We start from the raw sequence: 23280 nt of genomic DNA, 5'->3' as shown, positions 1-23280 counted from the left end.
ACAGGGAGAACAGCTGGGCAGCTCTGCTCACCCCACCGCCACACACGTGTGAGGCACCGACGCTACAGGGGGAGTGGAAGGACGGAGGCAGAACATATTTATCCCGGCTGGGAACCGGCCGGACAACACGGTTCGTGGCCCTCCCCTTTAGAGCGGGGCTCGGCGAGCAGCGCCTCCCCGCAGAAGGCCTGTGGAGCGCCCCGGGGGCGTACGGGGCTCTGTCGGGGAGGGCTCGGCTTTACCTTGGCAGGCATCCCCTCCTCGCTCGGCTGGGTGCGGGGGGCAGCGGGCCTTGCCCTTTCCGACGGGGGAGGGCGGCGCCTTCCAGCACAGAGGCCTGGGTGCCAGCTCCGCAACAGGGCATGGGTCTCCCCGAGCTGCAGGGCCAGGCGGGCAGCGCTACCCGGTCCGAGGCCTTGCTGGCGGCCTGCTCCGTGCAGGGACAGTGGGCGAGGAGCCCAGTGGAGCACCGCCAGACCCGGGCCGGACTCCCTGCAGTACCAGCCCCTGGACGGGAAGAGAGAGCTCAGCTCCTCCTGCCTATGCGCCGCCAGGCTCAGCAGTAGCGCCCGGGGGGTGCCCGGCCACCGGTGTGCGCCGCTGCCCCCGTCCTGCCCAGCCCCGTACCTCTGCTCTGTGCTGGCGGCGGCGCTCCCACTTCCCGGCGGCGGGCGCCAATGAGGCGGCGCGTCCCGGCGGCGGCAGGCTGAGTGGGCGTGTGCGGGGGGCGGGCTGTGGGCGGCGGCAGCAGGTTTGGTTGTGTGTGTGCCATGGCCGGAGCCCAGTGAGAGTGGCTGACAATAGGAGCGAGCGAGCCTGAGCGCGACCCCGACACAGCCGGGACCCCTCGCTTCCCAGCCAGCCACCGGCAGAGGAGGCCATCCGCGCCAGCCGCAGCGCCCCTCGCCGCGCCCGGCCGCCCGCCCTACCGCGGCTCCTCTCAGCTCGGCCCGCGCTCGGCCGCCCCTCCGCAGGCCCCTCCGCAGGGCTCCGCCGGGAATGTGAGTGAGGCAGCAGCCATCGCAGGCAGGGGGCCGCGCCGAGCGCACGGGACTGAGCGGAGCCCGAGCAGCTGCCTGCCCCTGAACCCGCCGCCAACGCCGCCCTGCGCTGAGGAGGCCGCCGCCGCCGAGGCCTACAGGCTCCTGCAGCTGCAGGGACAGAGCCCGGCGCGCACAACGCTCCGGCCGCTGCCGCCAAGCCCAGCTCACTCCGCCTTCTCCTCCTCGGCTCCGAATTCTCTGCCAGGAGGGTCAAGGTAACTTCACCCCAGCCCCGAGTGGGCAGCGACCTGGCCGCGGCGGGGGGGAAGGGCTGGGGGAGAGCGGGCGGGGCGGGAGGATCGGGGAGCGCTAGAGAAGATGGGGATCACGGGGCGGGGGTGGTAAAGGATAGAGTCCAGCTGTGTTACTTATCCCCTGGTGGATGGAAATGACATCCAACAACACCCGTCAGAATGCAGCTAATTACACCCCTGCTTTCACTGAGTGCTTAGTGGAGGCGCTTGCTCCTACCTAGCCGCTTGCAGTGACATCCATCGGTATTTTTACATTCACTCGCGTTTCCTCGTATTGTTGTCCCCAGCGGTGACAGTGTCTAGTGTATGTCGCTGTGCATTTACCAAAATACTTAAAAATTTCCCCTGTTATAAATAAATACTTTCGTATTGAGAAAGCTATAGTTATAAATGCAGTTATCCACCACTTGTGCTGCGCTCAATAAATAACCTTATTTCCTCCCCCCCTCCCCCTGGAAATAGTGTTTTTCAGTGCATTTAAATGATCATTTAGGAATGTGAAAAAGTGATCAGTGTTTACTGTAATGTTGTTAAGGCTGGATGTAGTCTTGTTGAATTAGAATTAGAATTTAATAATTTATAAATCAGGTCAGAGAAACTGTTCATAAATTTACAGCAGAGAAGTGTGGGTAAAGTGTCTTGCTGACAGAATGATCCTGCAATTTGAGTGATCTGCTCTAGTCTTTGTCCGTTAATGTTGTTAGCAATTTCATTTTGAGACTGTACAAATATTTCTGGATAAATGGTTAGATTTTTTTTAATAGTTACACGTGACAAGGAGATGAAAACATTTTGCCTCATTAAAAGAAATAGGACTAACAAATCTAGAATCTAAGTGTCATTTTTTGTTGATATTTCCAGAGTCCTGCTGACATAACAGGTAACTTTTTGTGTTTGTATATTTTGAGGGACTCTTATCTCCCCTTACTTAGGAATCACAAATTGGTTTGTTGAGGTGAAAGTATATATCCATTTCTCCATATAGTTTGTCTGACTTTCCCATGAAGCTTGCATGGGGCCTTGATGCCATGGTGATGTTGGCATCTGTTACAGTTGGTAAATAACATCTGTTTGAAGTATAAAAGTGTGTTGCTCATAGTCTATTAAATGTAGGATGTATTATTTGGGATGATAATGAAGCCACACCTGAGGAAAAATTAAATTGATACAATAAGAATTGTTTTTAGGTGATGCCAGCTTCACTGTCCTATATCAAGGGATTCCTCTTGGTTCCTTGAGAAGTTATGTATTTTATATTTTCAGTAGACTCTGTGTGTGTGTGTGTGTAATATATACACACACGCGATAAATGAAACCCTCTCAACTTAAAACATACATCTTTCTAAACATACATAATTTAAAAAAAAATCATACTTATAAAGTATTTTGCATAATAAGAAAAATCCAAATAATGTTGATTTAAATTATTTATGAATCAGATCAGTCCCCAAATATTTTAACAAAATGAGGACTTCAAGGTGAACTGCAGGTTGCAAAATCACCTCCCATTAGCAATAGTAGTCCTTTAGATATTTGGAATCAATGAACATTGAGTGCTCTCAGGACCTTCCAAAAACATGCTCTAAGGCCCTGATCCTGCAAACATTTACACACATTTAACTTGACTAATGTGAGTAGCCCCACTGATTAAAGTTGAACACATGTGTAAGTGTTTGCTGGATCTGGGGCTAAATCTTTTTTTCTTAAATCTGTTCTTTCCACTTCACTGAGAAAATGTTGTATAACTTTTTTGACAGAGAAGGTAAGCCTGGTAAAAATCAAGAATTTGGTTGTTGAATTAACCATTTTAGTATATTCTTTTAATTTCCCAGAATTAGCCTGGAATATCCTCCAGAAATATTAGAATGTGAAAAAGGAATGTGCAAAGAGATTTGCAATATGAAAGCTGGATATTTCTAGAGTGGAGAATAAATAAGTGACAGGCTACAGGCTTATCTACACTTAAAAGGTAGCAGTGGCGTAGCTGCATCATTACAGCATGCACTGTAGTGCTTCAGTGAAGATGATACCTACACTGATGGGAGGGCGTCTCCCGTCTGAGTAGGTACTCCACTTTCCCGAGAGACGGTAGCTATGTTAACAGGTGAGCCGAGACCCCCCCCTTTGACATAGCGCTGTCTACTCGGGAGTTAGGTCAGTATAACTGCATCCTCATGGAGGTGGATTTTCCCCCGAGGGACGTAGTTACACCAACATAACTTGCTAGTGTAGACCAAACCTAAGTCTATCAAGTCTAGTGAACTTTCTTTGGTTTTAAAGCATAGCAGTATATTTTAGTGAACTTAATGTTTCCACAAAACACACACCTTTCTTTATGGATAGAAACTGAATTTTATTTCTGTTTTTAATTGTCCTAGAAAATAGTTGTGACTTTAATATTAAAATTCATTATTATTTTTGAGCTCCTAGAAGTGTGCATAGTGCTTTGTGAAAACAAGTAAAAGATATTTTGTGACCCAAAAACCTTATGATCTAAGGTTTTGATCCTGCAGACAGGTCTACACAGGCATACTCCTGGACCTCTGTCGAGTTCCATAGACATCAACTGATCTCGATGGATACACAGGTGTCTACGTGTGGATCTGATTGCAGAATCAGTGGCTAAATTCAGACATGATGTAACAAGTGAGGACCATAGACAAAATAGGGGAGAGGATGGACAATAATTACAATAGTACCACGAAGCTACTTCATAAGACCTATATGTAAATTGATGGACCATCTCTCTTTGATGTCAGAAGTGGGTTTTTAGGAGGGATGTGAATAAGGAGAAGGAGGTGGCTCTTGACAAACGCATTTAATCTTTACCTATTTTCATCCACTGGGAATGTATTTATAATGTGTGTTTCCCTTCAGTAGGGATATGTCCTCAGCACCAACCACTCCTCCGTCAGTGGATAAAGTAGACGGATTTTCTCGGAAGTCCGTCAGAAAAGCCAGACAGAAGAGGTCACAAAGTTCCTCCCAGTTTAGGTCTCAGGGCAAGCCTATTGAATTAACTCCTCTGCCGCTTCTAAAAGGTAAGGCTCAAGATCAGTTGTATGATTAAAACATTTTTATTTTACAGCAGACATCTAAATTGTGCTAAAAACTATTGTTGTAACAGAAATTTGAGGGGGAATTTGGCCTGTGAGTGAGAAACAGTTCATGCCATACAAGTATTTATTAAGCTAAAAAAAATTGGCATCAGTTAATATATTTAAAATGAAAACTTGCATCTATGAATGGATATGTGTTTGCTGTTTGCAATACTTGTGGAAGTTCTGAATGCTAATACTAACAGAACCATTGCTGGCAGTCTGAAGGCACACAAGCTTTTTGCAAATATTTTAGGTTATCAACGCTTAACATTTAATCCAATGTGGCAATAGTTTTTAAATGAGATGATTCATTAGCAGGTGTGAACAATATTAATTTAGCATTGAATTCTGTGATCTGCCAAGCACTTTCTGCAGGGAGCTAAGTGCTCTCAACTCCCACTGATTTTTAGTACAAGTCGGGGGGGGCAGAGCAGTTCTTAGAATCATGTCCTTGCAGGGAAAAGGACCTATATATTTTTCATTTTCTCATTCATTCAGCCTTCCAAAACTGTTATTGAAGAGGCTTATGTGATCAAATGCAGATTTCTACATTTTATCATTCTCCTTTTTGTTTTACAAGCGAAGAAAATAAGTACAGTTAACTAAAGTTAATATTAGAGTTGGTCATTGTGGTAGTTGATATTGGAGTTCATAATTCTGGATATTGTCAAGGGTTAGTAGGTTTTGGCCTATCATCTTTGTTTTATTTTGCAGATATGTACATTTCCCACATCCCTTCTCTCTACCTGTCTGATACTTTTGTATTTAGTCAAAGTATTTAAATATGTAAAGGACCTGCTCTGATCAGAATCCTGCCACCCTGTTTGCTCACAAGAATGGAGTAGACACATGAAAAATACACACATATATATGCATCTGTCAATTGAGAGAAAAACAGGTTGCCTGAATTCTTGTTAGTGGATTACTCAATGGAGTTGTCATTTTTGTAACATGTCTGAGAACTTTTTTTGTGGAGCTACTAGGGTTTTTAACATCAGGAGCCAAATAACTTTTTTTTAAAATAGTATTTGAATGGTAGGTTAAATTTTCGGCCTGTCATCCTTGACACTTTCCTTTTGAAATACCTATGGCTCTGGCTCATAAAGAGGGACAATTTACCCTTTGGTTAAAATGATTAAATTTTGGAAATTAAATTGCTCATTTTTATATAAAATGTAAATCTAACTGTTGCTACAACTGTTATTTCTTATTTGTATTGCAGTTGTTCCTAGTGATTCATTCAAGGAATACACTAGGTACTTTATGCATATATAACAAAAATTTGGTCCCTACTATCTAAGTCTCCAACCCTGCAAACACTTACACACATTCTTAACTTGACTACCATGAGTATACCCATTGAAATCAATGAGGTTACTCATGCTGGTCAAGTTAAGAATGTGTGTAAGTGTTTGCAGGGTTGGGGCCTAACTGTAACTGCAAGAGACAATGTGTGAATATGACAAACATGGAGCACTAAGTATTGGTGAGAGAATTACGATTAGTGTAATAAGCAGTGGTTACAGTGCCCTGTCTTACAAACTGAAGATTTGATCTTGTAAGTTATTTCACATTGATTTCATGGGGGGGGGGGCCTTCATGCTGACACAAGGGTCCACCTGTGATGATTCATTTGTGGGATTTGGGCGTAATACTGCTGCTTCAGATAGGTTATATCCCTATTGAAGGGACACCATCAACTAAAATTCACACTTTTGCTAGAATATACTTTTACCTATTATTGTTACCAGTAATACCCAAAATTACTAACGCTGAAAGGAGTGAAAAATATGCATTGCCAACCCTTTGTGTATAGTCAGTTTCACTGTTTCCCTTGGATAGGCTGTTAGGTCCCATTTCTGCAAACTCTTTGACTTGTCTTTAACTTGAAGGATAATTCCATGGACTTCAGTAAATTTCCCATTGACTTAATAATTCCCCCTATTGTTTGTATGGTTCTCTCAGATAGGAATAAGAACACTAATAAGAGCATGTGATTTAAGATATTGGTAGATTATATGGATTCCTATATGGCAGGGGTGGCCAAACTTACTTACCCTCCGAGCCATATATGACAATCTTCAGAAGTTCGAGAGCCGGGGCACGCCTGCTGGGAGCTGCCAGGGGAGCTGCTGCTTTTTCTGCTGCCTGTCCACACAGAGCTAATACCTAGGAGCTGCAGGGAGGGGCCACTGAGGGATAGGCTCTGACTCCATGGGTGCTCCAGGGCTGGAGCACCCATGGGAAAAAAATGGTGGGAGCTCAGCACCCACCGTCAGCCCCTTGGATCAGCTCCTCTCCCTCCCCCCAGCACCTCCCGAGGGGGCGTGATTCAAGCTCTTGGGGGGGGGGGGGAACGACCTTTAAATTGTGCCCCCCATTCTCAGCAGGCACCAGTCATCTGTGGCAGAAGCCCCTAGCCCCACCAGCCTGCTGTAGGGCAGAAGCCCGAGCTCCCTCTCCCACGCCCGGTCTGATAGGTGGAGAATTGGGGGGCGTTGGGGGCTCCGCGAGCCGCACTTTAACTGTAAAAGAGCTGCATTCGGCTCATGAGCCACAGTTTGACCACCCCGATAGTATAGTGTGGGTTCTGACCTTAGAGGCTGCCTTCTTGCCTTTTAAAAGGGGCTGTTGAGATTGTCAGAACTGACAGTCCCCCTAGGTTTGGGAGTTTGTGGGAGAGCAGTCTCAATGGAGAGGCCTCATCTCTGGAATTTATATTCCCATCTCAATCCAGTAGTCCAACAACACAGCTTTACTTTGTTGATCTTCAAGTCTTGTCTGTCAATCATGAAAGAATTGGTTTTGCTTGTGTGATGTGTGAGTTTGTTTGTTTGTTTGTGTGGTTTTTGTTTGGAGGTTATTTTATTTTAATTAACATTGGTTTGCCTCACACGTTGTGTTGGTCTTGTTGTAAACATATCTAGAAGTAGATCAATACGGGTGCAAGCTACAAAGGAGAAGTTGGTGGGAAGGAGGTAAAAAAATATACTGTACATATATTTTAAATATCAAGCACTGAAACCTAACCAAAATGCTGCTAGACTTTCCAGACTCTTTCCAGTGCTGCCTTATGCTTGTATGTGCGCTTAAGGATGTGCCGAGTGGTGTACACTGTAATTGGATAGGAAAAGAATGTACTGCACACTGTTTTTTCTGTCATTAAAAATGTGTCTGGTTTCATCGAGTTAAGCAATTGATTTCTCAGGGAAGATGAGGTACGTGACGAGTGTGAAGTTTTAAATTCAAACTATTTTGTATTACCAGGACACATGTAAAGTACCTCAGGAATAAACACTTCCCCCCCACCTCATTCCATATTCTTTGATACCTTAGTATAATTCTGTTTGCCTGTTCTTTGTTTTTCCAAGGGCAGATCTACACTTAAAATGCTGTAGCGGCACTGCTGTAGCACTTTGGGGAAGATGCTACTACACTAACAGGAGAGCTTCTCCTATTGACGCAGATAATCCACTTCCGCGAGAGGCGGTAGCTGTGTCAATGAGAGAAGCCCTTCTATTGACATAGCGCTGTCTACACCATGGATTAGGTCAGTATAACTGCATCACCCAGGGGTGTGGATTTTTCACACCCCTGAGTGACGTAGTTATACCGATGTAAGTTTATAGTGTAGACTTGGCCTAAAACTATTTCACATTTAGGCCGACAACAAGAAATTTCAGCTCAAAGGTTAATTTTAATTTTGGAAAAGTTTTACTTTGCCGAAAACAGAGGGAAAGTCCTCCTTCACCAATCGCAATAGCTTTGCTACTGCAATAGTATGAAATTTATTAAGGTTCTAATACATTTATCCGATTGTTTAATACCATGGAAACTATTTCTGTAACAGCAAAAAGGAAGCACTGTATACTGAAAACGGAACATTTTGTTGCACGTTCTGTTATATATATATATATGATTTATTGTATTGTTTTCTTTATAGGTCAAGTTTTATTATGATCTTATAAAAGCCTATCTTTAGGGCTAAGTGCTGAAGCTCTTACTGAGGCAAAAATCCCATCTAGTTCAATGGGAGTTTTGCCTGAGTAAGGACTGTGGGATGTGGTTTTGGTTTTTCCAAGTACAACAACATTTGATCTCTTCTTTGTCTTATCATAATAATATTATTTATCTTCCCTCATTATTATGTCATAATCCCCAATCCTGCAACAATCACATGTATTATTATTATTATTATTATTATTATATAGTGAAAAGTGAAAAACTTAGCTCTTACATTAGTAGTTCTGTTGATTTCATTGGGAATGGATTACTTTGCATTTATATGGTACTTTTCACTTTAGTTACTTGGAATGCTTTACAAATGTCAATACCATTAATAAGTGCCTAAGCTAGATCCTTATTTCTAATGTACGGGTGGAGAAACTGGGGACACAGTGATTCAGTTACTTTCCCCGAGATCACACAGTGCAGTATTGGCACAATTGGGAATAGAGCCAGAACTCCTGATTTACAGTCCTGTGATCTCTCCATTAGACAATCTTCTTGTAGAATCATAAATATTTGGGATTTAGTGGTGTTTTTCATCTTCAAATGCTAACTAATATATCGGTACTGCAATTGGATCTGCATATGTAGAACCTTGGGACCCTTTCAGAGGCTCATTGACTTTAGTGGCCTCCTTGTGGGCAGAAGGGTCCATCTACATCAGAGGTGGGCAAACTACGGCCTGAGGGCCACATCTGGCCCGCAGGACCCTCCTGCCTGGCCCCTGAGCTCCTGCCCCAGGAGGCTAGCCGCTGGCCCCTCCCCCACTGTTCCCTCTTTTCCCGCAGCCTCAGCGCGCTGTGCTGTCAGTGCAATGCTCTGGGTGGCGGGCTGCAAGCTTTTGCCATGCAGCGCAGCTGCAGAGCCCGAGCTGTAGTGCCGCCAGCCACTGGTGCTCCAGGCAGCGCGGTAAGGGGGCAGGGAACGGGGGGGTTGGATAGAGGGCAGGGGAGTTTGGGGTGGTGGTCAGGGGGCGGGGGTGTGGATGGGGTCGGGGCTGTCAGAGGGCGGGGAACGGTGGGGTTGAATGGGTGCAAGAGTCCTGGGGGGCAGTCAGGAAGGAGGGGGGGTGTTGGAAGGGGCGGCGGGGGACAGTCAGGGGCAGGGGTTCTGGGGGCGGTCAGGGAGAAGGGGTGGGTAGATGGGGCAGGGGTCCTGGGGGGGGCAGTCAGGAATGAGAGGTGGGATTGGATGGGGCGGTGGGGGGCAGTCAGGGTTGGGGGTTCCGGGGGCAGTCAGGGGTTGGGGGGGGCGGAGGGGCATCGGGGGCGAGAAGGAGGGGGCGGGGGCCGGGCCATGCTTGCCTGTTTGGGGAGGCACAGCCTCCCCTAACCGGCCTTCCATACAATTTTTGAAACTAGATGTGGCCCTGGGGCCAAAAAGTTTGCCCGCCCCGATCTACATGCATAGAGTTCAGGATTGGGGCCATAATCCTTGTTTAACCCCTGTGAGGGAGGCAGGTATTATCCCATGTCTTAAACTTTTACAGTTTTATTTTAAATACTTGTAAACATTACTTCATGGTTTTCTCCAAATCTGTCGTGAAACTCCATCCATTTTCTTCCATTTTCCTGCTCTCTTGTTACTGCATGTGGATTGTTTAAATTGAATTTTTGCATTTGTATATCTGATGGTTATGGAGTGTCTTTTAAAAATGTCTTTAGCTGTCTCCAAAATTTGTGTGCTTTTGGAACATTCCATAAGTGAACTAAATTCCCTTTTTTTGAAACATTTAATATTTGTCTGTTGACCTGGTGTGCTTCTTGCTCTCAAAGGCACGATAGTTCATATCAGCCTAAAAAATAAAGCTTTGAGGCTTCTTCTATTTTAATTTATTTTCTTTTTGCTGTCATGATATCTTAGAAGAAAGGCTAAAAATGGAAGTTAATTGTGAGTGATATGAAGAAATGAACATCCACAGAAATGATGTAATTTTCTTCCATATCTCTGGTAATGTTAAATGTGTGTGTAATTTTTTTCCTTTATTTCATTTTCCATTATGTATTCACAGGTAAATAGGTATAATATAATGGGATACTCCATATATTCACTGGTTTAAGTTGCTGTGTAGTGAGGAGACTACCCATTCTGTTTTCTTCATTAGGCACTGTATTCCTTTTGAGAAGATGCTAAGATCGATTGCACCTTTCCTTTTTTAAAGTCGTTGTTGTTTTTTTCTTTTAGATGAAAGGTAATTCATATTCACCCAGTCTCTTCCATCAAATCTTTGTTCTTTCTTGGGCCCATTCCTTCAAAGACTTAGTTGTGTGTAACTTCACATGTGAGTAGTTCAGTTGACTCCAATGGGATGTTAATAGGAGTGTTTAAAGGATTAGGGTCTTGGTGAGTGACAGGTTAATATTGATAACCTAAATATAAGCAAATGTCCCCACTTATTACTTCATCTTTATTTTTGGGTAAGCCCTGTCCTTATCTTAGAGCAAAGATATAAGGGAACTCAATGATTGGTCAGAGGGAATAACCTCTACCCTTGTTGGCTGTCTCTAGTCTGTAGGGGAATGATTGGTGATTCCAGATATAGAAAAAGGGGCAGCATTTGCCCCTTGGTAAATTGCCTATAACTAAGTATTAAGTAGGTGGGATAGTAAAGGTGCGTAGTCTTTTTTTTTTTTTTTTTTCCCTTAGTACTTTTATAAATATCCGCTCCTGATAGGTTTTAGATCAGTGGCTTTTTCTAGTGTGTATACAAATTTGAAAATGTGCATGTTATCATATTTGGTTATTTAATGAAGCAGCAGGTTTTTCAGCCTTACATAGAATATATGAATCTCTGTCATTCTGCGGTATTCTTTGTACTATCATTGATTAGCTTTCTGTTATGTTTGCATTGCTTGAAAAGTAATTATGATTCAATAGTCCTGTTTTTAAAAAGCCTCTTGACTTTTTTGTGCTGTGTTCTTAATTATATTGGTATGTCTTACTATTTTTAAGTCACTATTTCTTGAAAATATTGGGAAAAATTCTCCTCTCCAATCCATGAGGTGGGTCTTAACTGTGATTTTCTTTTTAGAATATCAAGTGTGTACATATGGAGCACTTGTACTAATGTCAGTTTTGTGCATATAAGGAGCATAACGTACTTGTATTGGGATCTTCCTAGACAACTGGAGAGGAGAGATGCTTTCCAAATATTTTCCAGCAATTTTAAAACAAAAAGTAGAAGTAACAGGTGTGGCTGTACAGCATTATTGTTTGTATTGCTGGTTTCTTTGTGCTAGTTATTCAGTAAACACATAGGAAGAGATGGTCCGTGCCATGAGGAGCTTGCAGTGTAATTTAACATAAATAAGGTTACATTTATGTCACGGAGGTCATGGTTATTTTTAGTAAAGGTCATGGACATGTCACGGGCAATAAACAAAAATTCATGGAAGCTGTGACCTGTCTGTGACTTTTGCTGCTGCGGCTCCATGGTTTCCCCCACCACCGGTTGGTGGCTGGGAGCTGTGGGGTTTCCCTTCTGCCCCTGGCAGCTGGAAGCTGCAGGGGGCTCCCCCTCCACCTACAGCGGCTGGGAGCTGCAGAGTGACCATATTTCCCCAAAGAGAAAACGGGACACCGAGAGCCTCTAGCCCAAGGTGTTCTCTCCCCACACTCCGTGCAAGGCTGTCGCCCGTCGCTGGAACCCTGAGGAGGACCCCCTCAGGAGTCTGTCACCTGTCGCTGGAACCCTGCCAGGGGCCCGCTGCCCACTAGCTCCGGAGTCCCGCAGTCCCTTGGGCTGAAGCAGAGAATGTCATGGAGGTCTCTGGAAGTCACGGGTTCTAAGTCTTTAAAAGTATTGAGTTATTGTAGTTTTAAAAAAATTATTTTGGCTCCTGACCTAGCTGTCGTCACTAGTTGACTGATATTTTGTAAGGGGGGGCGGGGATTGAGGGATGATATGAAAGTGTAAGATCAGTATATTCCCAGTGTTAAAATATTCACTTTCAGGACTGATCTCCCAATTAGGGAATATAATTAAGCATTCTAATACAAAATTGTATTCAGAAAATGTCTGGTGCTGACAGTGTATGATCAGAAAGATAATTTGAAGTTGTATATTAGTTAGAGAACTGGTTTGTTTTCAGATTTTGATTAAAACAGTGAAATGTACATAACATTTGCATTCTTAATCCCTTATCTGTTTTATGCTGTTTGTTGTAAACAGTAGTTAGAGATAAATGTTCTAGTTTAAGCTGTGGCAGGGAAACATAATTCTTAAATTACTCTTTTTCCATATGCTCAGGAACAGCTCACAGGAGAAATCGTATCTCTTGCCTTGCAGTGTACTTAAAACTAGACTGCCTTGCAATGTATTTAAAACTAGATTTAAACCAGTGCAGGAAAGTGTAAGGCACATTCTTCTATGCTACCGAAGCCCATTTTGCCCTGGGGGAGGGGAACAACTTTAAAGGTGTCATAAAGCTTGTGGGCAAGGGTGATAAAGTACACTGTATCAGTTCTCACAGTGGAGAGATGTAAATAGTGGGGTTTCTCAAAGATCTGTACTGGGACCAGAGCTGTTCAACACATTCATAAATGATCTGGAAAAGGGGATAAACAGTGAGGTGGCTGGAACCACGTTTTGCAGGCAATAAAAAAATTCCTCAAGATACTGGTAGTTAAGTTCAAAGCTGATTGTGAAGATTTACAAAAGGTTCACACTAAACAGGGTGACTGGGAGATGAGATGGCAGATGAAATTCAATTTTGATAAATTCAAAGTAATGCATGTTGGAAAAAATAATCCCAGCTATACATACAAAATGATAGGTTCTAAATTAACTGTTACCACTCAAGAATGAGATCTTGGAGTCACCGGATAGTTCTTGCAAAACATGTGTTCAGTGTGCGGTGGCAGTCAAACAAGCTAACAGATTGTTAGGAAAGGTATAGATAATAAAACAGAAAATTTAATAATACCCCTATATAAATCCATGGTACGCAGACACCTTGAATATTGCATGCAGTAATGGTTGCCCCCTCTTAAAAAAGATATACTAGAATTGGAAAAGATACAGAGAAGGGCAACAAAAGTGATTAGGAGCGTGGAACAGTTTCCATATGAGGAGAGATTAAAAAGACTGGGACTTTTCAGCTTGGAAAAGAGACAACGAAGGGGGGGATGCGATAGAAATCTATAAAGTCATGAATTGTATGGAGAAAGTGAATAGGGAAGTGTTATCTACACCTTCACATAACACAATAATTGGTGGGGGGGGGGGTCACCCAATTAAATTAATAGCCAGTAGGTTTAAAACAAACATAAGGAAGTATTTCTTTACACAAAGCATAGTCAACCTGTGGAACTCATTATCATGGGATGTTGTAAAGGCCTAACGTATAACTGGGTTCAAAAAAGAATCAGGTTTCAGAGTAGCAGCCGTGTTAGTCTGTATCCGCAAAAATAACAGGAGTTATTTTTAACTCTAAGGTGCCACAAGTACTCCTGTTACTTTTAAAAAAGAATCAGTAAGTTCATGGAGAATAGGTACGTCTATGGCTATTAGCCAAGATGGTTAGGGACACAATTCCATGCTCTGCATGTCCCTAAACCTCTGATTGCCAGAAGCTGCGACTGGACGAGAGGGGATGGATTACCCGATGATTGTCTGCTCTGTTTATTCCCTCTGAGGCACCTGACATTGGCCACTGTCGGAAGATGTCGGGCTAGATGGACCATTGATTGGTCAGGCCCTACTGGGTCAGACCATTCTTATGTTCTAAGGCAGGGGTTCTCAAACTGGGGGGTGGGACCCCTCGGGGGGTCGTGAGGTTATTATATGGGGAGTTGCGAGCTGTCAGCCTGCACCCCAAACCCTGCTTTGCATCCAGCATTTATAATGGTGTTAAATATATAAAAAAGTATTTTTAATTTATAAAGGGGGTCACACTCAGAGGCTTGCTATGTGAAAGGGGTCACCAGTACAAAAGTTTGAGAACCACTGCATTAAAAACACCTGAAAGATGTGATGGTTTTCTTTAAAACATTTTTTTTTTTTTTGTGGGAGTATGTGTTTGAAATTTTGTCTAGGTTTTGCTGGCAAATCTTGTGGATGTCTTGGAGGTATGTATTGTGAGGTCTGACAATACACCATCCACCGACACCCAAAAGAGTGATCTCACTGCTTTGTGTCACTCCATCCTGGCCCTTTTTCTGTCACTAGGGACCTCTGCCTCATTTGCACTGTCATAGGTCAAGTTTAACCCTGGTTTGATTTCTGTTTCTTACAACAGTTTTGATATCAGCATATACAGTATTTTCAGGTTTTAAAATACTGGTTGCAATCTGGTTCTTTGTGTGTGTTGCTTTCAGGGTTATGTAAGTATTGTTTTGCAGGTTATATTGTATTAGGGTACTGTTGGTTGGATATACATTACTGTAAAATCAACTGGTATTTGCAATAGCTTGGAAATTGGGTCAGAAATGATTCAGGGTCAGGGAGATATAATATTTCTACTTTCCTTTTATGTAGAAGCTCTAAGCATCGAATGAGAATACATAAACTTCTATTTAGTTTTCTCTAGAAATTGTTTAGATTCTCTTCACTCAGGATGTTTTTAAAATTTCTGCAATATGGCTTAGATATGTTGTGAATAATCTTTTTGTAAAGAGACTGATCTCTCCAAGAAGTATTGTACAGTTTTAATTTTGAACAGTTAACTCCTGTGGTTAACATGGTAGCTTATATTTTCCATTTGTTCAGTTCCATTTGTTTCCAATTGCAAAGTTTGAAAAACCTGTTGTTACAACCAGACAAAATTTAGCCAATGCAGCAAATTTAATTTAATTGCTGGATGTTTTGAGGGCTACATGCTATAGATGGGAGGCTTATTATCAGAGATATTTTCAAATAGTATTTTAGGGTTAGGCTATTCTTTGAGGAGCAGACTTACGTTTTCAATTAGACTAGCTGGTCTATGAGGAAAACACTCCTAAATTGGAGGATTAAGACAGTTATCTTTCCCCTCTTCAATTTTCCTTGTCAGGCCCCCCGCCCCCCCTTCTTTTTATCACTTTTCTCCTCACCTTCCTCCACTTTTCTTCCCCCCCCTCTTTTTCTATCCTCTGTGGGCCGCAGTGTTTTTGCAGCCACTAGAGGGTGCAATGTTCTCTTGCATGTGAACAATAGCATTCCATACTATGAATGCTTGGGATGGGTTGGCAGGGGTTCTCAAAACTTCATTGCATTGCTACCCACTTCCAACAACAAAAATTACTACACGACCCCAGTGTCCTGTATTACTCTAGATTCTAGAGTCTAGAATCAGGGCCGGCGTTAGGGGGCGATAAGCAGGGCAGTTGCTCGTGGTCCCATTCCAGAGGGGGCCAAGTGAAGCTAAGTTGCTCATGTGTTGCCTTCAGGCTCAGGCTTCAGCTTCTGCCCCTGGTGGCAGGGTGTCTAACAGCAGCCCTGGTGACCCCACGTGATCCACAGTTTGAGAACCGCTGGGTTAGAGTGATCCTTCCAATCACAGTCAATAAAATTAGCTGCTTGAGTAAGACAAATAGTCTGTTCTTCATCTTACTGAGGTCCACAGATCTGTTACAGTGAGTTTTTCAGTCTGCTTGCAGCTGCTTTCAGGCTGGACCAGATTTATCAGACCCTTTCAGGAAGGGGTTTGTCTATCCCTCTGAAGAGCACGCTAGTTTCATTCTGCCTTCATAGCTTCAGTTAGACAGTTCCAGACTTCTCCACTGCAGAGCTTCTTCCCCCTTTCCTCTTTAATAGAATAATTTACCCACTCATTTCTTGAGATTGTTTATTGGCAGAGGGAATAGATGCATTCTTTCCCTGGTGCTGAGACACTGAGGTGGCTGAAGTCCCTGCTTATCCACATGAAGTGCAGAATGGTGAACAAAGCATGGAAGAGGGAAATGCAAAAAACGTGTGCCTCTCTATTACTTCCCTAATAGAGTCCCTGTGTCCACTGTTGACAGAAACCAGCCTCTTCACAGGCAATTCATTCTGGGCAGGGATCACTCCAGTTACTTCTCCAGGGCAAGGAAAGGCCCACTTGGCTGCAGAGGAGAAGGTGCAGCTGAGGAAGTGGTCGCTGGTTCCCACTGAGGGGAGCAGTGCCAGAAGAGTGTCCCTAGTGCGTTGGGGAAGTTTGCGGGTTTGTGGCAGAGCCATAACTGTGGAACATGGAACAGCTGAACAATTGCCTGAAACTGTGGATGGAAGACAGTGCGTGAACCAGGGAGATTGTGGTAAGGGGCCTTATAAATAGACCTGTCTGCTTCCTTATACCCTCACTTCCTTCCACTGTACCAGGGCTTCGTTTAGCCCCTATTTTTGTTTGCCCTAAACCAGATGGGGTTTCCCTTGCAGCCTGCTCCAGGATACCCACTAAACCTGCTGGGTTTGATATAGGTCTTAGCAGGGAAAACAGACTGAACCCCTTAATCTTAGATTAATGAGCACATGGGATCTTTCCTCTGGGTCAGGCCTAACCTGGGGCCCTTCTGCTGTCAGGAGAAGATTTGAACGCTTGGTTCTATCTCAGGAATAGCCAAAGGAAGTCCTGGCAAGAAAAGGCCTCTCAGAAGAAAAGAGAAGTGAAACCACTGATCATCACTTGGATTGCAGAGGGAATTTTCTCTGTACCCTTCAGACTTGGAAGAAACTAAAAATGCCCCAAGAAAACAGCCTCTGAACACGCATCCAAACTCTCAGGTTTTCCCTACTTTCAGAGAAAGTGCTGGAAAATTGGAAGCATACATACACAGATGTGTTCCCTTGTTCTCTGTAAGTCTTGGAGTCTGATTATCAAAAGCATATCGGGTCATCAAGAATACAGACATGCCCAAGAAACAGAGACATGGTGCAGCTCACTCCTTGATCTAGGAGAAGAGCCTTAAGAGAATAAAATCTCAGGGCAAACTATTCCAGACAATATCTTTTAAAACTTTTTTTTTAAAAAAAAAGGCTGTTAGCCCCCTCCTATCTTTCTCTCTAGATGAGCCCCGATAGGAAGTTCAAGAGAGAGTGGAATGAAACAATATGAAAGTATTTCCCTTCATATTTCAAACTGTATGTTCCTGTAAATACAACCATAATGAATGCTGGGAATACATAGGGAAACAAGGCTAAGCAGATTAACAAAGAGGTTTTGTAATATCTATCAGTCTACCTATCTACACTGCTCTTTCCTCTCTCAGAAAGGATAAAGACATTTCCTTTGTAGGAGCTTTCCTAATCAAGGCTTCTACAGATAGGAGGGCTGCTGTGACCCCTCAGAAGAAATTACAAGGTGACCTCAGAGCATCACTGTTCTTTTGCCCAGTCAATCCTAGTATGAACAGGCATGCTTTCTAATTTAGTTACTTACATGGCCCCCATCACTGTAGTATTTGAGTGTCTCATAACTTACACCCTATATTTATCCTCACAACATGCCTGTGAAGTAGGGTTGTGCTGTCATATATATATATTTTTTTCAGACGAGGCACTAAGGCACCGAGAGACTAAGTGACTTGCCAAAGGTCTCTCACAAAGTTTGTGATGAAACAGGAAACTGACCTGATTCTCCAAACAAATTTGAAAAACACTGAAATTCAAGACAGGCTTTGAAGGCAGTCATGTGCAGAGCTAACTTTTCTATGTTGATGGATTTGAAGAGGCTTGTTTACCTGTACATCCTTTTAGCAAGGTCATCTATTTTGCCTTTGTATGGCATTATTTCCAATAAAAATCTTGCCCCTTGGAATGGTCACAGTTCCCAGAGTGTTCATAAAGGTGCTTGTGGTCTTCAGACAAGAAGAAGCCCATGTATACCTTCCCTGGATGAATTGCTAAACTGAACTCAGGCCAGAGACAAAGCGTTACAGACAATCAGCATGCAGCTTAGATCCTGGCGGATAACTCTTCATTCTAAATTTAGAGAAGAGCCAGATGACTTATGCCAGTGGATTTTTTTATTTCGGAGTAGAGTTAGGCATTCTACATTTTAGGGAAGAGGCAAGAGGGCTCATATGGTAAATCAATGACTGGGAGATCTCAGTACAGTCTCTTTTGTTTGTCTTAAGAATGATGGTATCACATTTATATACACAGCAGAGAGTCCAAGCCACATGGGCATTTAGTTACCCAAACAAGAATAAGGCAAAATATAGATCACATTGAAAGTTTAGAAAAATGCTATATGCCCCACAGTAAATATATGAAGAAAATGCCCTCCACGAAGTACCAATGCAAACACACACATTTATTCTTTTATCATCTTTTTAACACTTCCTTCTCTGTCCTGCAATTCAAGCAAAGTCCAGCATGCAGAGGGAGGAGTGGATTTTCTAGCACAAATCCAGCAGCTTTCCAAGGAAGAGTTTGGAGGTAGAGGAGAGGAGAAGCTCCTGTGTTTTCATAACTCACCAAGAATGGTTGCAGGCCCCACTCTTTCCATTGTTGTCAGGGAAAGTACTGCTTGGTGAGGGCTCTGAAGATCTTGGATGCAGTAACAGTCATAGTGCCCCTGCGGGGACATTTGGCTAGTGAAAAGGGAGGGTAGTCCTGCTACCATTGCCTGCTCAGAGCATTTGGAGATTGTGGACTTGAGAACTGGTCTAGGTGTGAGAAGAATAAGAACTGCCAGGCTAGGCATCTGATCCTCCACATCAGATATGGTTGAGGGAAGCTGTGGTTGGTTCAGGAGTATGTGTGGGATCAGGAGTTGCAAGCCTGCAAATGCTGTTCACTGTCTGTGCAAGACATTTAGGCTGCCTGTAATGGCAATTAAATCCACATGGGCAACCATATGTTGTGGCAGAAGAGGTTGCAAGAACACTTTTGAGAAGGAATCTTCCTGCAAATCAAATTGGGGGTATAGCAATCAATTACCATTTAAAAAAAAAAAAAAAAAAGAGAGACAAAACCTATTAAATGATGCCCAAACAAAACAAAAGCAAAACCACCACCCTATATTGATTGGTTGGCATTTTGGGATCCCACTGACGCTTTATTTTCTACATTATTTTAATTTATGGAGTATTTTTATATATGTCCAGGTACGCTGCCCAGGCTATGAAACTGGTGAGGACCTTTGTTCTTTGATGCTAGGAATGCAGTATATACTTCAGGGCTGGGCATGTGGCAGGTATGATTAACAGAATCGCTTGTTTTCAGTGAAAGAGCTTTTTGGCTCTTTGCCCATAATGCAGAGTAGAGACTGAGAGTGATGCCTGCGCATCTCTGGATAAGAGGCATCTGAGAAGTTTGGCACTGGTGGATCAATCTTTGGCCCCAAGCACCTGTGGTGCTTCCATGGTGGGCTTACCCAGTTCTTTGTCTTTCAGGGAGACTGCTGGATTCTCTGTGCCTCATTCCTTTGGAATTTCCTTCTGGAGCCTGCGGAGCAAAGCCTTGCTCACTCCGCAGTAGCCTCATATATATAGCAGCTATTTCATGCAGACCCCTGGGTGCAAGTACCATGATCCATGTAGGGTTTTCATTCTGTGCCTACATAGGAGTCCCTTTTCTTGGATACTGCCCTTTCCATGGCCTTATTAGCTGTGGAGTCTGAGGTAGACCCCATCCTATAGCCCTTCTCATGAATAGTTTGAAGGATTTTGACCTTCACCTCCATTTCTCTAAAACAGGTTAGTTTTGCACTGAATCAATGGTCTCCATGAGGTGGCCTATAGTTTGGTCTGCCAAGTTGCCACTTTGTCATCCTATTTCCATTGGTAACTTTTGAATATTGATCTTCTGTTCTTGCATGGCTTACTTTCCCTCTCACTCAATATCAGTTTTCAGCTGCGTAGAAGGAGGAACTCAGTTTTGTAGGGCAGGACCAGATAGTCTTTGACTAACTCCTTTAGGATCAGATCCGCAAAGTTTGTTGTATGGCTGGATTTTCTGAGGTCAGGGATCTGGTAGGTGACACTCCATCTCCTTTAGGACATAGGTCCAAATGGATTTGACTTCCCTTTCATCAGCTGGCAGAGCAATTCATCACCTGGCTTTCCTATTCCCTCCCACTTTTTTTTTCTCTCCTCACGCAGACTAAAAGAGCTAGGGCCAGGAGGCCAGATGCTGAAACGTAAGGGACGTTTCATGCAGCTCCACCTAGCTTCTTTGTCCAGGTGCATGTGACTTTCAGATGTTGGGGAGCTGATGTAGTTGATTAGGTAGTCTTTGAATTGAAAAGTGATTGTGGGGTATGACAGCTAAGCTCTAGGCTAGCAGCCTATGTAGTGGTAGGTCCTATCAGCAGTGTCAGAAACCTTTTTTTTAGCAGGGTAGTTATTGGGTTGGTGGTTGGTGTAAGCTCAGGAGGAAAACAACTGTAAAGGAAAAGGGGGAGGGTTGAGAAAAGAGCCCCAGCTGAGGAAAAAGCAGGGGGATGAAAAGAGAGCGGTTCCTAATGTCTAAAAAGCCACAGGAAGGCGCTGAGAAGCTTACCACAAAATGTTTTGATAGCGTAGCATCTTGCAACATTGTGTGGTGGAGAGTGGGGCTGGAAGGCACCCTCTTCCATCTGGCATGGCCATTTCATCAACTGCTCTGTGCCCCAGTTGGCCAATCCAGGAGCCTGTTGCAGGAACCTGGATTTACCCAGTGAGAGACCTCTTCCTCTTAGGGTACGTCTTCACTACCCGCCGTATCGGCGGGTAGCAATCGATTTATCTGGGATCGATATATCGCGTCTCGTTAAGACGCGATATGTCGATCCCCAAACACGCTCACCGTCGACTCTGGAACTCCACCAGAGCGAGCGGCGGTAGCGCAGTCGACGGGGGAGCCGCAGCTGTCGATCCCGCGCTGTGTGGACCCCAGGTAATTCGATCCAAGATACTTCGACGCGTAGCTGAAGTTGCGTATCTTGGATCGATTTCCCCCCCTAGTGTAGACCAGCCCTTAGAGACTGGTTCCACAGGGCAGCACAGGGATATGACCCTCTCTCTCACTGTTTCCCTGCACTCCCACTTGGCGGGGAAAGTTGGTGTTCCTTAACATGTCTATCAGGGTTTCCACTCTACTGGGGCAGGTTAAGAGCATTTCTGACCCACTTTCCCCAAGCACACAATTCCTCCACTCGTAACATCCATTTAAACCTCGGAGAGAGGTGCTTTTTTATACTTCATGTCCACCGGGGCAGCCTTTGTGACAGTCACATTCATTAGAAGTGTCACCTCGCTAACATCAAACACAAACTATTCATCTTTGCATTTAAGGCCTTTCATGACTATTCTCACCCTACTGCCTATCTTTTATATTCTGTCAAGGTTTCGACTCCCACTTCTGCTATGCCAATGATGCTAGCCTTCATCACTCATATGTTAAAATTTCAAACAAACCCCTTTTGCTTTCTGTCATGCCACCTCCTCTGCATGGGAAGAGATCTCTGTAAACATATGTAAAGTCACCTCATTGTCTTTTCAATTCCCTCCTTAAAACTCTCCTTTGCTGTGGTGCCTGCAAAAAACTTGACACTACTTAAGCAGCTTGTGTGCTGTGACTGCTTTTTACCATGCTAACGAGGATTGTTTCATTATGTCCTTATGCTCCTGTTTGTTTGTGTCTTCCTGCAGTCTCTTGTTTTAGGGCTAGTCTACACTAGAAGCGCTACAGTAACGCAGCTGCAGCACTGTAGTGTGTCTAGTGAAGATTCTCTATGCTGACAGGAGAGAACTCTCCTGTCGGCATAATAAAACCACATCCCTGAGAGGTGGTAGCTCTCCTGCCAACATAGTGCTGTCCACCCTGGCGCTTGGGGTGTGGCATATTCACACCCCTGAGTGACATAAGTTATACTAACATAAACTGTAGTGTAGAGAAGACCTTATACTTGGATGGAAAGCTCTTTGGGGCAGGAGCAGTTTGCTGCTTATGTGTTTGTACAGTGTCTAGCATGGTGGGACTCTTATCCATGATTGAGGTCCCAAAGTGCTACTGTAGTACACATTATTAATAAGAAGTGTGTTGGAGCTGAATCTGTAGAGATTCAACGCTGTCCCTTCCTGTGGCAGTTCTGAGACTCTGTCAAGTTGCAGAAATCTCTAGTTTGATACAAAAAGGGGGGAAAAAACTCATTTTGAGCAGAAGCTTCTTAATTTATTTTAAGAGCCACTGCAGGATTAAAGCCTCCTCTATAAAGCCCTCATTTCCTTGAGCTGCTTAAGAAACAAAATGTATAACATAAAATAAACCAACAAAAAGTACATATGGTTTGAAGTTTCTTCTTGAAGGAATGGAGAGCAGTTTTTCCTCTGCCAACCCTCAGTCCTTCAATCCAACTGGCCTGTTTTATATAAATTTCAGTAAATTAGCTGCAGCTGCCTTGCCCTCATCCGTCAAGCTCATGAGAGGATTCTTCTGTATATAAGCTTCCTCTTTCCAGACAGATATCTCCTCATTTTGGTAGAGAAACCTTGGTGGGGGTTCAAAGGGAAAGGTGATGAAGATCTCTGTCATGGCATCTGTACTGCCAGTCACACTTCCATGTGTACAAGTTAGTCCTCAAAGCTGATTCTGTTTTTCATGAGGTTCACACCATCTTTCCCAGAAGCAGGAGATTGTTACTATATTTCCAATCCAAACCATTGTGTTGTTCAAAGGTGAAGCGATGTCACATTCTGGATTTACATAGAGCTCTCAGGATGTACACGAGTGCACAAACTCTTCTGTAAATCTAACTCCTCTGTGCTTTATCATCCTTCACATTGTTTAGAGTTATTTCAGTAATGGTGAAATGTGCTGAACCTTCTTGGTAGTAATAAGCAGAGGTGAATGCGTTTTCTTGGTTTTCAAATAAATATTACGTTTGAGGATTTTAAAAATTAGTTTAAACCAGATTAATAGAAAAACCCCATGAGTACATTGTGACAGGTTTCGCCTGGGGTGCCACCTGGAACTGGGGTACCACTGAG

The 23280-nt window shown here is 43.7% G+C and overlaps 1 protein-coding gene across 1 annotated transcript in view; it reads left to right on the top strand.

Annotated features, from left to right (window-relative positions):
- The first annotated feature begins 1203 nt into the window (after window positions 1-1203).
- PPP2R5E (protein phosphatase 2 regulatory subunit B'epsilon) overlaps window positions 1204-23280 on the top strand; it is a 108236-nt gene continuing 86159 nt past the window's right edge. The window contains exons 1-2 of the mRNA XM_065404256.1: window positions 1204-1258; window positions 4175-4338. Coding sequence (XP_065260328.1) covers window positions 4182-4338 — 157 coding nt within the window. The 5' untranslated portion in view covers window positions 1204-1258; window positions 4175-4181. The remainder of the gene's footprint in view (window positions 1259-4174; window positions 4339-23280) is intronic.

The sequence above is a fragment of the Emys orbicularis genome, chromosome 4 (assembly GCF_028017835.1).
Source record: "Emys orbicularis isolate rEmyOrb1 chromosome 4, rEmyOrb1.hap1, whole genome shotgun sequence".
NCBI lineage: Eukaryota > Metazoa > Chordata > Testudines > Emydidae > Emys > Emys orbicularis.
This window is presented reverse-complemented; position numbering and strand designations above follow the sequence as displayed.